Below are 11,632 nucleotides of genomic sequence, written 5' to 3' on the forward strand. Positions count from 1 at the left end.
ATGCCGAAGCAGACAGGCAGGGGGAGCCCTTCCTGGCAACCAAGGTCCTGTGATTGTCTTGGGAATAAATGAAAGATTGCTCAGAAATGGAAACCCCCTGCGACCACAACGTTCGATCTGTGCCCCATTAGTGTCGTGTCATTCTTAGGGGATCAATTCTCTACTCGGCTCTCTGACCGTGACTCTTACAGTATTACACTGTATTAAGGGAGTCTCTAGCATGCTCACATTTTGTCTTCTTAGACATTAGCCTTCACCACTTCCTAAAAGGAGGTATGTTTCAGGAAACGAGTCCCATAAAGAGCAGGTTTCTCCCCCAGATATTCATCCATTTACTCTGGAAACATCTACTCCTCACAAACACCGAGCCAGGGCTATGAAACAGAGAGACACAGAATCCTTAAGGGCAAGAGCGAGGGCAGGGCTGAAGGCGTCGCCCCTGGGAGGCAGCCCAGACCCAGCTTGGTGTCTAGAGTTACCCTGTGGGTTGTACGATGCTTACAATCCAGGCCAGGGCCTGCTGGTGGGACGGAAAGCCGACCTCACGTGGTACTTTGTCAGGGAGCCGAGTGTTTCCGTGCGTCACCACCTCCTACCGGAGGGCACCGGGACGAAAGGGAGTGCTAAGAAACCCTCACACCGGATGCCAAGGGCTGGCCAGCCCTGTGAGTATGGCCCTCCAGAAGCCGTGCCCGCTCCCCGCCCTGGCCTGCTTGATTGATGATGGATTTTGTTAAGCTGACGATCATGCTTCCTGCCCTTACTATGCCATGGACTGAATCCCTCGCCCGGCCCCGCCAGCCCCCGCACGTACCCGCCAGCAGGCCGATGAGCAGCATCACCACCCATCCCGACCAAGCGTCCAGCAGGCTCTTGATGAACTCCCAGATGGACTCCTTGCTCTTGCTGGTGATCTAGGACAGAGCAGACGAGGGGGTCGGCGTGAGTGCGCTTGCCAGTTCCGGCTTCTCCCTCAAGGCTGCTTCCGCGGGAAACAGGGTGACTGGGAAAATGAATGTAATTAAGCAACCAAATTCCCAGTGACATTCTTCCTCAGTAACAGCACATCGGGCTAGAAGACGCCACGACGGTCTCCCCAGAAGAGAGCGCAGGGAAACCTGCTTCCTGAAAGAAACAGGCCAAATGTGATTTGACCTTTGATTATTTGAAAGCCTTTCTGAAGGGAGACATCCATTTGGTGTTACCATTTGCAATACATTAACTTACACTGTAACATCTGTTCAGTAAAAAGCTTCTTCATGGGCTGGTCCCACGGCCTAGTGGACAAGGGAGCCGACCCACATGGCTAACCACACGGTTCAAACCCCAGCCCCAGCAGCTTGAAGAAGGTTCAATAGGATGCAGAAATGCAGAAGGGACCGTAGCATGACCACACCCCATTGGGGAGGAACTTTCTCATTCTTCTCTCTTTCTTTCTTTTTTTTTATATATCTTTTTTTTTTTGAGAGGTTTTTGCTACAGGGTGCGTGTGCTCGCCGGAGAGACAGAGAGATAAAAAGTGAGAAATCACCCCCCAGGGGGATGGGCATGCCGCAATCCCTTGTCTTCCATTCTCCTCTTGGGATCTTAGGCACGCACACGCGCCCAGAGTGATTTTAAGCCACCGGGTCTGGGACTCAAACCGTGGTTAACTATATGGGAGTTCAGCGACATAGCCATTACGCTAACTGCTGGTCCCTCATTCTTCTCTCTGTCTGTCTCTGGCAAGTGCAAGTGCCCTCGGGCAATTAAAAAAAATAAAGGGGGGGCCAACAGGTGGCATGGTGTGGTGGTTAAGGGCACTGGACTCCCACATGGCTGACCACGGTTCAAGTCCCAAAGTTGGCAGCTTGTTTTTTCTCTCTCTCTCTTGCTCTCGCTCTGTCCCTCTCTGGTCAAATTTAAATAAATAAAGTTGAATAAAATAATTTTAAAATAAATAAAGTGCTGCTTTGATATTTAAAAAAAGAAAGAAAGAAGAAGGGGTAGAAAAAGCCTCGTTGTCCAACAAAAACCTTATTTTCTACTTTTGTTTGCGAGGTTAAATTTTAACAGCAAGCATTGTGGATTAGCCAGCATAGGTCAGGTGTACTGTGGCAGACAGCCCGTTTATACACACTGTGTATAAACTGTGTATACACACTGCAGAATACCCTCTGCCCACTGAGGTTGCAGAATCCACTGTCCCTGGGCTCATCGCGCCCCTTCCAGCCCAGTAAAATGTGGCTGACAAGTGATTTCTGAAAAGGGCCAGGAAGTAAACATGTGCGGGTCAAATAGTCTGTGCAGCTCCCCAACGTGGCCACTGTGGCCCAAAAGGAGCCGCTGGGAACATGTAAATGAACAGGCATGGCTGAGCTGCAATAAAACTTCATTGGCAAACCGAGGTGCCAGCTGGCTTTGGTCCCAGGGCCATCGTTTGCCGCCACTCACTGCTCCAGAGTGAAGGCCACCCTAGCCCCACACTCCTCCAGTAGGAACACAGAGACTAAATGGCCTTTTTGACTGGACCCCTCCTCCACCTTTCCCCTCCTTTCCCTGCCAACCATCATGAAGCAACATGACATGGTCAGTGTCCTCCTGAAGAGCAGCCCTCCTGAAGGGTGGCCTGCGGGCAGCACCCCTGCACACTCTCTTCGCCTTGCACTCTGCAGGCTCCCCTCCTTCGCCTCTGTCTGCTTCTTGGAGGTGCCTACCTCCCCGGTGAACCTACTGATCTTGGCATCGCTCAGGGTCTGACTGCCTCCTTAGATCACCATCTATACACCCAGGCCACCATGGCCACCTCTAAAGCTTCAGCACCCACTTGCACGCCCGGGACCCTTCACCCTCACCATGGCCCTGACCTCACCATTGTACTGCATGGTTCTCCCCGCAGCAGGTCAGGCATGCAGCTCACTCAGAGCGTCTCAAACAGTCTAGAGCTCACTAGCCTCCCTAGGGCATCTGCCACGCTCCCAGCCTCTCATCAAGGGCATCACTCCATCTGGCCACAACCTGCTAGTCCCTGACCCCACTCCCCTGCAGACCCCAATCCCGCCCCATGTCCCGTCAACGGCTCCTCTGAACAGCTCTTGGCCTGAACCCCTCGTCCACCCGCAGTTCACTGCCTCAGTCAGGCCCTCTTCCTCTTTCTCCTGAATCAGCTCCTGGGCCCTCCGTTCTTCCCTTCATGGTGCCTCTTCATTGTGTAGCATGGCCTTCGGCCCCACATGCACTTGCATCTTGGCTCCCTTGTCCCCAACTTGACCCTCTTGCCCACATTTCCAGACTCTATTCCTTGCCTTCCACACATGCTCCACCAGACCCTGGGAGTGCCCCAAGCTGCCCTAATGTCCCCTCATGCCTCCGTGACTAAAAGACCACCCATGGAAAAAAAGAAAAAAAAAACCACACTCCTGATAGTTGCAATCCGATCTCGTTCTCTGCCTACCGAACTCTCAGTCACCCTTGAAGACTCGACTGAAATGCCCCCTCTCTGAAAAACCGTTCCCTACGCATCCCTTCGGAACAACCCCGTAGCACTGGGTACACAACTTTACGGGGCCCACTGACGATCTCACTGACGGCCACCACGATGCCAGGTGCTGTAACACATGTGCAGTCTCGTTTGACCTGCAGGGTTGAGTACCACCCTCCTGGATGGCAAAACAGGGCTCAGCCTGAACGCATCAGGGCAGGGCATGTGACAGGTCTATCTGGTCCCACATTCCCTTGACCGCACAGCCTGCCCCCAAGTGCCTGGTGTTAGGATGCGCTGGCCCTATCCCTGCCTCTCCCTGCAGCCTCCCCGTTCTCGGGAACCTAACGCAGCCCATGATATGTGCCTCCAAGGCCCAGCCTAACAGCTTCTGAACGAAAACATGGCACGTCCTTTGTGGGATCCCCTCCAGCATGCGCTCACCTTTCTGTGTCTGTCAGTGTCCCGCGACTTCTCCCTCAGCCAGTCGATGGTGTGGAAGTCCTCGTATGTCCCCACGTCAGGGAAGGGTTCATCGAGGAAATCCATCAGGTTCCCAGAGCCGCTCATCGCTCCTGCATTGACCATGCTAGTTACACCTGGGAGAGAAGACTGACTGTTAAAAATATGAGCAAGGTATGGGACCAGCAGTTGGCGTAATGGCTATGCCACTGGACTCCCATGTAGTCAACCGTGGTTCGAGTCCCAGACCCAGTGGCTTAAACTCATACCAGGCACGTGTGCATGCGTGCCCAAGATCCCGAGAGGAGAATGGAGGAGAAGGGATTGCAGCGTGGCCATCCCCCCAGGGGGTGATTTCTCGCTTTCTGTCTCTCTCTGTCCTTCTGGCGAGCACATATGCCCTAGCCTAAAGTCAGACTTGTGTTATGGATATGTATATATCAGCTGTGCTTGCTATTGAAAATATTTAATTAATTAAGATCTTTAGTGAATCAATAAAATGTGGGGGGGGAGGCATAGAAAGCAACCATAGATATTAGAGACTGTGGGGGTGCGTGGGAGATGACAGAGGGTGAGAGATAGGGAATCAAGGATGGGGAAAAAAGCAAAATACACAGGAAACAGGAAATGGAAAATTATTTGTTGATAACACATATGTTGATGTGCGTGATTGAGCCAATATACAGTGTATTCTGGGTGGAAAATCTCATTTTTTATGCTGTCATGATGTACAGTGAATGAATGTAAATAAATAAACTTAAATTTAAAAAAAATAATAGAAATAAAATGAAAAAAAAAAAAGTGAGCAAGGTATCCCCAGGGGACACGGTAGGAGAATGACCCACATGTACTATTTCCTTGTATAAGAAAAATATCTGAGCATAGCCATGTCTGCTGTAATGACGTGTCGTCACATGCTACGTCACACTTCCATCGACGACAGAGCACATATACTGGGTTGCTGTAAAAGTCATGACATCATGTTTTTCTATGCCAAAATGCGTCATGACTCTTCCAATGACTCAATACAGCAGTGGTCACATAAGGAGTGACAGTCTATGCCACCCAGCCTGGGCGGCAGCAGCCCACAACATCCAACCTAGGTGGGTAGTAGGTTCACAATGCTGGCGGCTAGAAAGTCCCAAGCCATGGGGCTGACATCAGGCCTGCTACATCACAATATGATCGACAGAAGCAGAGAGGGTGGTGGGCACGTGCAGAGAGATCTGCAAGCAGCCATCTTCCCTTTAAGTTTATTTATTTCGGCCACAAGTGACAGAGACAGCATCCCAACAGGGTCTTAACGCCACAATCCACACATGCCCAGTGTACTGACGGAGGTCCCCAGACACGACGCAGAACCCTCCCACATGGGCAGCCTTGCAGAGCATCACGCTTACTGCTAGGCCACCAGCCAGCCCCTGCACCTGCCGCTGATAACACCCACGCTCACAGGAACTAACCCATGCTCACGAGAGCTAGAACTCACTCCCTCTCACGAGCCAGCATTGATCCCTTATGGGAGTGCTGTCCCCATGATCCAGTCCCTGCCCACTAGGCCTCAGCTCTTAAAGGTCTCACCAGCTCCCAAGGCCACTACACTGGAGACCAAATTCCAAAACGTGAACCTCTAGGGGACAAACCATTATCCAAACTACAGCAGGGCAAGGCATAGCACTCAAAATCAAGTCATTGTAACCAAACCAGTAATTGGCTCCATGGAGCTGAAGGAAACCACTCGGTAGGCAGCCCATGTGTTGTCATCACAGATATTCAAAACACACAGCAAGGACAGAGAGCAAAGCACAGAGGGGTGGGTGCCCTGCGGAGGGGAGTAAGGGGGCAGGGCCCTCGTGGAGACTGACAAGCGGAGACGACCTGCCCCATAAGGCTCCTAGCAAGGAACTCGGTTTTAGTATTCTTACAAGCACTGGGTTTTAGTATTCTCAAAAACAGTCAGAAAGGCTCCTGCTGCCATGGCAGCAGCAAAACTGAATGCTTCTTCCTTTTCTAAGATAGCAAGTCCACTCTATTCTGGCTCCTCCTGCTTGGCAAATGATCACAAATAAACCGACACACATCGTCCGCGTTCTATTGATACGACCATCAAAGCCTCATTCACAGATGACACGGGAACTCACTGGAGATGCAAGAAAAACTTCCCAGCAGGACCAATGCTCCCCGCCAGAGGCAGAAAAAACCATACTGCTTCACAGCGACGAGAGCTCGGAATACGCACGAAGTAAAAATTACTTTGGCAAAAGAGCATGGAAATTTGAATTATAGGACGAGGACCACAAAGGGGCTGGGAGAGATGGTTAAAACTTGAAGGTTGATTATAAAAATATCTGCATGGACTTTTCCCATTGCCGTGAGTATCTGGAGGAGTCAACCAAGACCTGAGGAAGCTGCATTTTAATCAAATTGAAAAGTCACTACGGGCAAAGAAGGGTAATCACCTTACAAGCAATAAAGTGGCCACACTGACTGATTTACTGGCCATCTGTGCAACATGACTGCTTTAAAACTTTAAAAGTCTGAGTCTAAGCTATGCCAAGTCGAAAAGTATACCCGTTGATGAGGACCGAGGGAAGACTCACAGTGCATTAGTCAGTAGCAACCAACGGGGTGAAATTAGAAACAAAGGCTTCATTCGCGTTTCTGAAAAAAAAAAAAAACAAGACAGCGACAGCCTCTTATTATATGTGGTAAGGAAAAGCTCTGATGGGAAAAGTAAGACAGGCTGTTGACCCACACAGTGAAGCCCTCGGCAGAAAAACCCAGCCAGAAGACGAAAGAATCTCAGAGACTTGGACATTCTGTTAAAAAGGAGGGGCTGGCTGTTGCCACAGCAATGAAACACAATGCTCTGTGAGGTCAGTCCACATGGGAAGGTTCCAGGTTCACGTCTGGAGACTTCTCTGAGTACTACGGGCTTGTGCATGCCTGTGATCCAGGATGGCTGAGGCTGGCAGTGGATTGCAATGTCAGGATCCGGCTGGAGGTGCTATTTCTCTTTCTTATAGAAGAAATAAACTTTTTTCACAAAGAGTTCATACTATCTGGAATGTAAGCAAATCTATAGTCAAGCAACTTAACTCTGGGCAATAATGCTTGCAACAAAAAGTCCCCCAGGAGAACAATTACACAAACACACACACACACACCCACACACACACACACATATTAGAGAGATTTTTGCTATAGGGTGTGTGTGCTCGCTAGAGAGACAGAGAGAGACAGAAAGTGAGAAATCGCCCCCGGGAGGATGGCCACACCCTCTCCTCAATTCTCCTCTCAGGATCTTGGGCAAGTGCACACATATGCCCACCGTAAGTTTTAAGCCACCTGGTCCATGACTCAACTCACAGTCGACGACGTGGGAATCCAGGGGCGTAACCATTACCCCACTGTTGGTCCCACAATGTACATCTTTAAATATTGGCACTGCACTGACCATCGAGCACACTGAGCACACGACTGGTAGAAGAAAACAGCCCGGATCTAATCTGCAAAGAGAGCGGATCTGCAGAGCCTCGGGGAGTGTCCCTCAGGGCCCAAAGGAGGTGACATCACTTCTGAGGGTGGGGTTAGGAGAGGACAGGAAGAGAGATGAGGAGGGCCAGGAGAAGCACGATGCCGGTGGGCAAACAAGAGGACCTCGATCTGGGGTCTCCCCAGGAGATGTGGGTGGAGGCGCTAGAACGCAGCTGTCCATGGGAGCAGGGTGGACACCAAGGACATGCTGACTGAGAAGTAGACTGACCCTGGAGGCTAGTGTGCTTGAAGGAACAACCTGAAGTGGAGGCGACAGCTGTTCATTTCTTCTCCGCAACAGGGGCGTTTCTGCTGGCACATGGCGCTTCTGCCACGGCGTCAAGGCCTCGGTCTCGGGGAAGCCAGCATCGTAGAGCCTGGGTCTGGGATGAAATCTCTGCTTTCTAACCGCACTCTTCCCTCACATCAGCATGTTACTGGTCGCTACCGTAAATGACGTGCTGTGGCCACAGGCCAATAAAACTCGATTTACAAAACAAGTGGTGGGCTAGATTTGGCTTGGCAGACTGGGGTTTGCTGGACCCTGATTTATATCACAAAGGCAGGCAGGGAGTGAGATCTGGCCAACACCTGTCCTACGGCACCTAGCCACAAGACTGAGCCCCAGTGCGGGTCCCCAATCCGCTGAGGAGGGATGCCTAGAGCCACCAGGCATTGCACCGCCATCATCTTTCAGACTCCCCATAAAATGTAGTCCCTATCCACCTGTCCCTATCCCTGCCTCTGCCCCACAGTGGCCAGGTGCCAAGCGACCTGACCGTGTTCGCGCCAGGCTTCCTCTCCATGTTAGATCACATCGTGTTATTTGCCAACTTGCTCTGTTAGCGAACCCCAGATGACTTGGACAGATGGGACGGAAGGTCATAAACTCAGCTTAAAAGATTAAAAGCCTCCAGTCAGCAAGGAAGGCTGGCCGCCCCCAGGACAAGTACAGCAGTCTGCTGCCAGCCTGAGCCTGCGGAAACTGCTACCGAAATCCCCTCCAAGGCTCAGGAGCCTTCCGGACAAGCTGCTCTGGCCACCTTCTTCCTTCCTGTCCCCTCAGTAACTTAACTAATAGGGCTTAACAAACATTTCCTGTACAGGGTCGGGTGGGAAATATTTTCAGCTTTGCAGTCCACACAGTCTCTGTTGCAACTACCGCCCTTTGTCATTGTAGTGCATAGCAGCCGGAGATCATGTGTACATGAAGGGTTTATGGCCGTGTGCCAATAAAACTTTATTTACAAATCAACCAGTGAGCTAGATTTGGCCTGCAGGCTGTGGTTTGCCGCCCGCTTGATGCTACAAGCATTTATTGGGCGTCTGTTACCTGCCAGGCCCCTGTCCGAGGCACCAGCGCTACGAGCACACTTACAACCCTCACCACCAACAGAATCCGGCCAGTGAGTCCTCACGATTCACTGGGGCAAGTACAAAGATAAGAAGTCATTACCATTCCTCATAGAGATATTTAAGGAAAGGAACATCAGAGATCCCAGAAAAAAAACCAAGGACCTCGCTAGCATCATTTGGACCTTGAAGCTCTGGGAAAATAAAAGGTAGTTCCTAATACACATACACACACACACACACACACACACACACACACACACACACAGGGGTTACTATAAGATCCTACAATTGGAAAAGTTTCTCCAACTCGTCAGTTATCCTAAGGCTGATTCAAGATTCCAGGTCCTTTGGCTCATGAATAAAAACAGGACCATACTGCAGCTCTCACAGAGTATTCAAAGTCTCACAGCTGGAGGTCACCTGCAATGTTTCCCAGACACTCCGAAAAGCACAGGACACAACAGAAATCCTGGAACCACCAGCTAGAGAAAAGGACTCAAGAACATCGAGTTCAGAGACAGGCCTTGGTCAGCTGGCATCTGAAAATAAACACCCTAAACGCTTCATCGCCTACAGTTTCCAGGAGCTCCAATGACTAATCGCCAGCAGCCTTTACAAAGTTCCTATTCTTACCACCTACGTGGATTACACGAGGCTCTGAGCTCAGGGGCTGGAGACTACTGGCTGCGAGCTCCTTGGTGCTGGTCAGTCCTCTACAGTCCACCAGGCTGGGTGCCCCTGGCTCAGAGGAGGTGTCATTGTTATACAGGAATTTGGGGTGCCTGGAGCCCCAAATGCCCACCACCGTGTGATCAATGAAGCACCCCAATGCACGTCTCACAATCACAAAGAATTAGAAGTGCAGATAAGAGGAGAGGGCAGTAGATTTTACTGAAAGAGAAAAGAATGGGACGCCTCCAGGCAGGGAGAAGTCCCGGAAGTGGGTGACTGACTTAGGGCTCTTGTCAGGGGTTTTTATTTAGTAGTCCAAGCAAGGGCTGACTTCCTGATAAGGAAGTGGGCTTCGAAAAACTGCTAAAAATTATCTATTAAGTCGACATTCTTTGCTCCCTTTTTAAACTGATAATTGAGGTACTTATTGCTAAAGTTTTCCGCAGGGCTAACTGACCTTGAGGAGCTGCACTCTTTGGGGCCTCTGAGCCATAAAGACCATACCCTTGGTGCTGCAGACTGTAACTAAGTTACTCGCTGCTGTAAGCTGTGTCTGTGTGCAAGCAGTTTCTTACAAATGCTTAACTACTGCTACCCCGTCTTTGGGCCTATGTGCTGACTATCTGTTAACAGTTTTATCTCCTATCTCAGTTGCAGTACATGGCCACCAGAGGGTGCTCGCTGGCATCCAATGGTTCAGGGATGTCATTGCGGCCCGTGGACACCAGAGGGCGCGCCCTGAGTCCACTCGTTCAGCTCCAGCTGGCCCAACAAGCACACGCAAGGAGAGCCTCTGCCGTTCTCTGCCTGCTCCAACCGAACAACTCCTCTCCACTCACCTGCCAGACTCCCAGGGGGCTTTAGCCCTGTCCCTCCTTCCTCAGGTCACCAGCACCTCCTGCCTGCATAGCCCAGGCCCCAGCTCTACCCTGAGTAATGCAACCTCCTTCCCACTCCAACCCCTCCAGTGGCTTCTCTTCTACCCACCCCGAAATAAGTTGGCAAAGGATGACTGAGACGTGGGATACTGAGTGGAAGTCGGGACACGTCAGAAATGCACTGTGCGGTCCCACTTATGTACGTTCCCAAACTGGCTGAAGTAGCCGGGGATGCTCAAGAACACAGGATCCAGTGGTCAGTCAACAGAGTAAAGCAGAGCCGGAAACAAGTTACAGATCAGGAGAGCGGTTTGGGGACAGGCTGCAGGGGATGATGGGGAGGGCCCTGGGATGTGGCCAGGTGGTTTCCTGACCGGGACAGCAGGGTGGGGATATGAGAGCATTTCTTGCACAATTCATGAAGCCACACAGCAGTGTGTCTGCGGAAGGAGGGTGACACGAGAGTAAGTCGGGCACACAGTGGGCCATGGGGAAGCCCTGGGTTGTGCAGACTGGACATATCAGCAGTCTCACCCTAGTCTGCACCCTAAAAAATGGGCCAAGACCGCCCTCCTAGGGTGATCCTTAGGGTGGCTATGAAAGGCCGGTCCCTGGAACAGTGCCTGGCCCTGGACGCCTTGCAACAGGTATTTGTCAAATGAGCTTGTCAGTGAGAAAGTGCAGCGGATATCAGCCACCCCACAGGCGGACTAGAGTGGTTTTGCCTTTCCCCACAACTGTCCACCCGCTCACTGCTAAGGCTGGCCCCTGGCCACTGGCATGGGCATGTGACCCAGGCTGGCTATGACAGTGGTCCAGTCGCCAGCCACTGGGGGTGAGGACAGGACCCCTGCAAGCCAGCCATGAAAAAAAGGGAAGTCTCTGCCAGAGGCGTGACTAGCCTGGAGCCCCCAACCCTACCGAGCAACAGCAGGAGGGAGCAAGGCCAGTGGGGCTCCCAGCCGAGGCATTTCTGCACCCAGGGAGCACTGGGTGATGCTGGAGACATCTGGCACATCTGGCACCTAGCCGTCGGAGCCCAGGGATGCACAGCACAGACCTTGCTTAGGAGAACTACCAACCCCGAGGCCGGCAGTGCTGAGGGGGACAACCCCCACCCCCCGTCCAAAATGTATCGCACAGGGCTTTGGGGGACTTCTCTGCGAAATATTTATCTGTGGCCCCCAGAGCCCCCAGAGGACCTTAGAAGTGTACAGGACCATGGGTCATATCTCTCCATCACTGGTTCCCACAGTGGGCAAGCTAC

The 11,632-nt window shown here is 51.6% G+C and overlaps 1 protein-coding gene across 3 annotated transcripts in view; it reads right to left on the reverse strand.

Moving 5' to 3' along the window:
- Positions 1-11,632, reverse strand: part of CLCN4 (Cl-/H+ antiporter 4) — a 75,096-nt gene that overhangs the window by 40,169 nt on the left and 23,295 nt on the right. For 2 of the 3 annotated variants that reach the window (XM_014582756.2, XM_006165020.3), the window contains exons 2-3: positions 3,905-4,059; positions 815-914 (exon numbers count right to left, since the gene is read on the reverse strand). In XM_014582756.2, the coding sequence (XP_014438242.1) occupies positions 815-914; positions 3,905-4,059 (255 nt within the window). Of the gene's footprint in view, positions 1-814; positions 915-3,904; positions 4,060-6,522; positions 6,600-11,632 lie in introns of those variants that run through there. The other variant, XM_006165021.3, reaches the window with a different exon arrangement.

Source organism: Tupaia chinensis, unplaced genomic scaffold (genome assembly GCF_000334495.1).
Source record: "Tupaia chinensis unplaced genomic scaffold, TupChi_1.0 Scaffold143792_2, whole genome shotgun sequence".
Taxonomy (NCBI): Eukaryota; Metazoa; Chordata; class Mammalia; order Scandentia; family Tupaiidae; genus Tupaia; species Tupaia belangeri.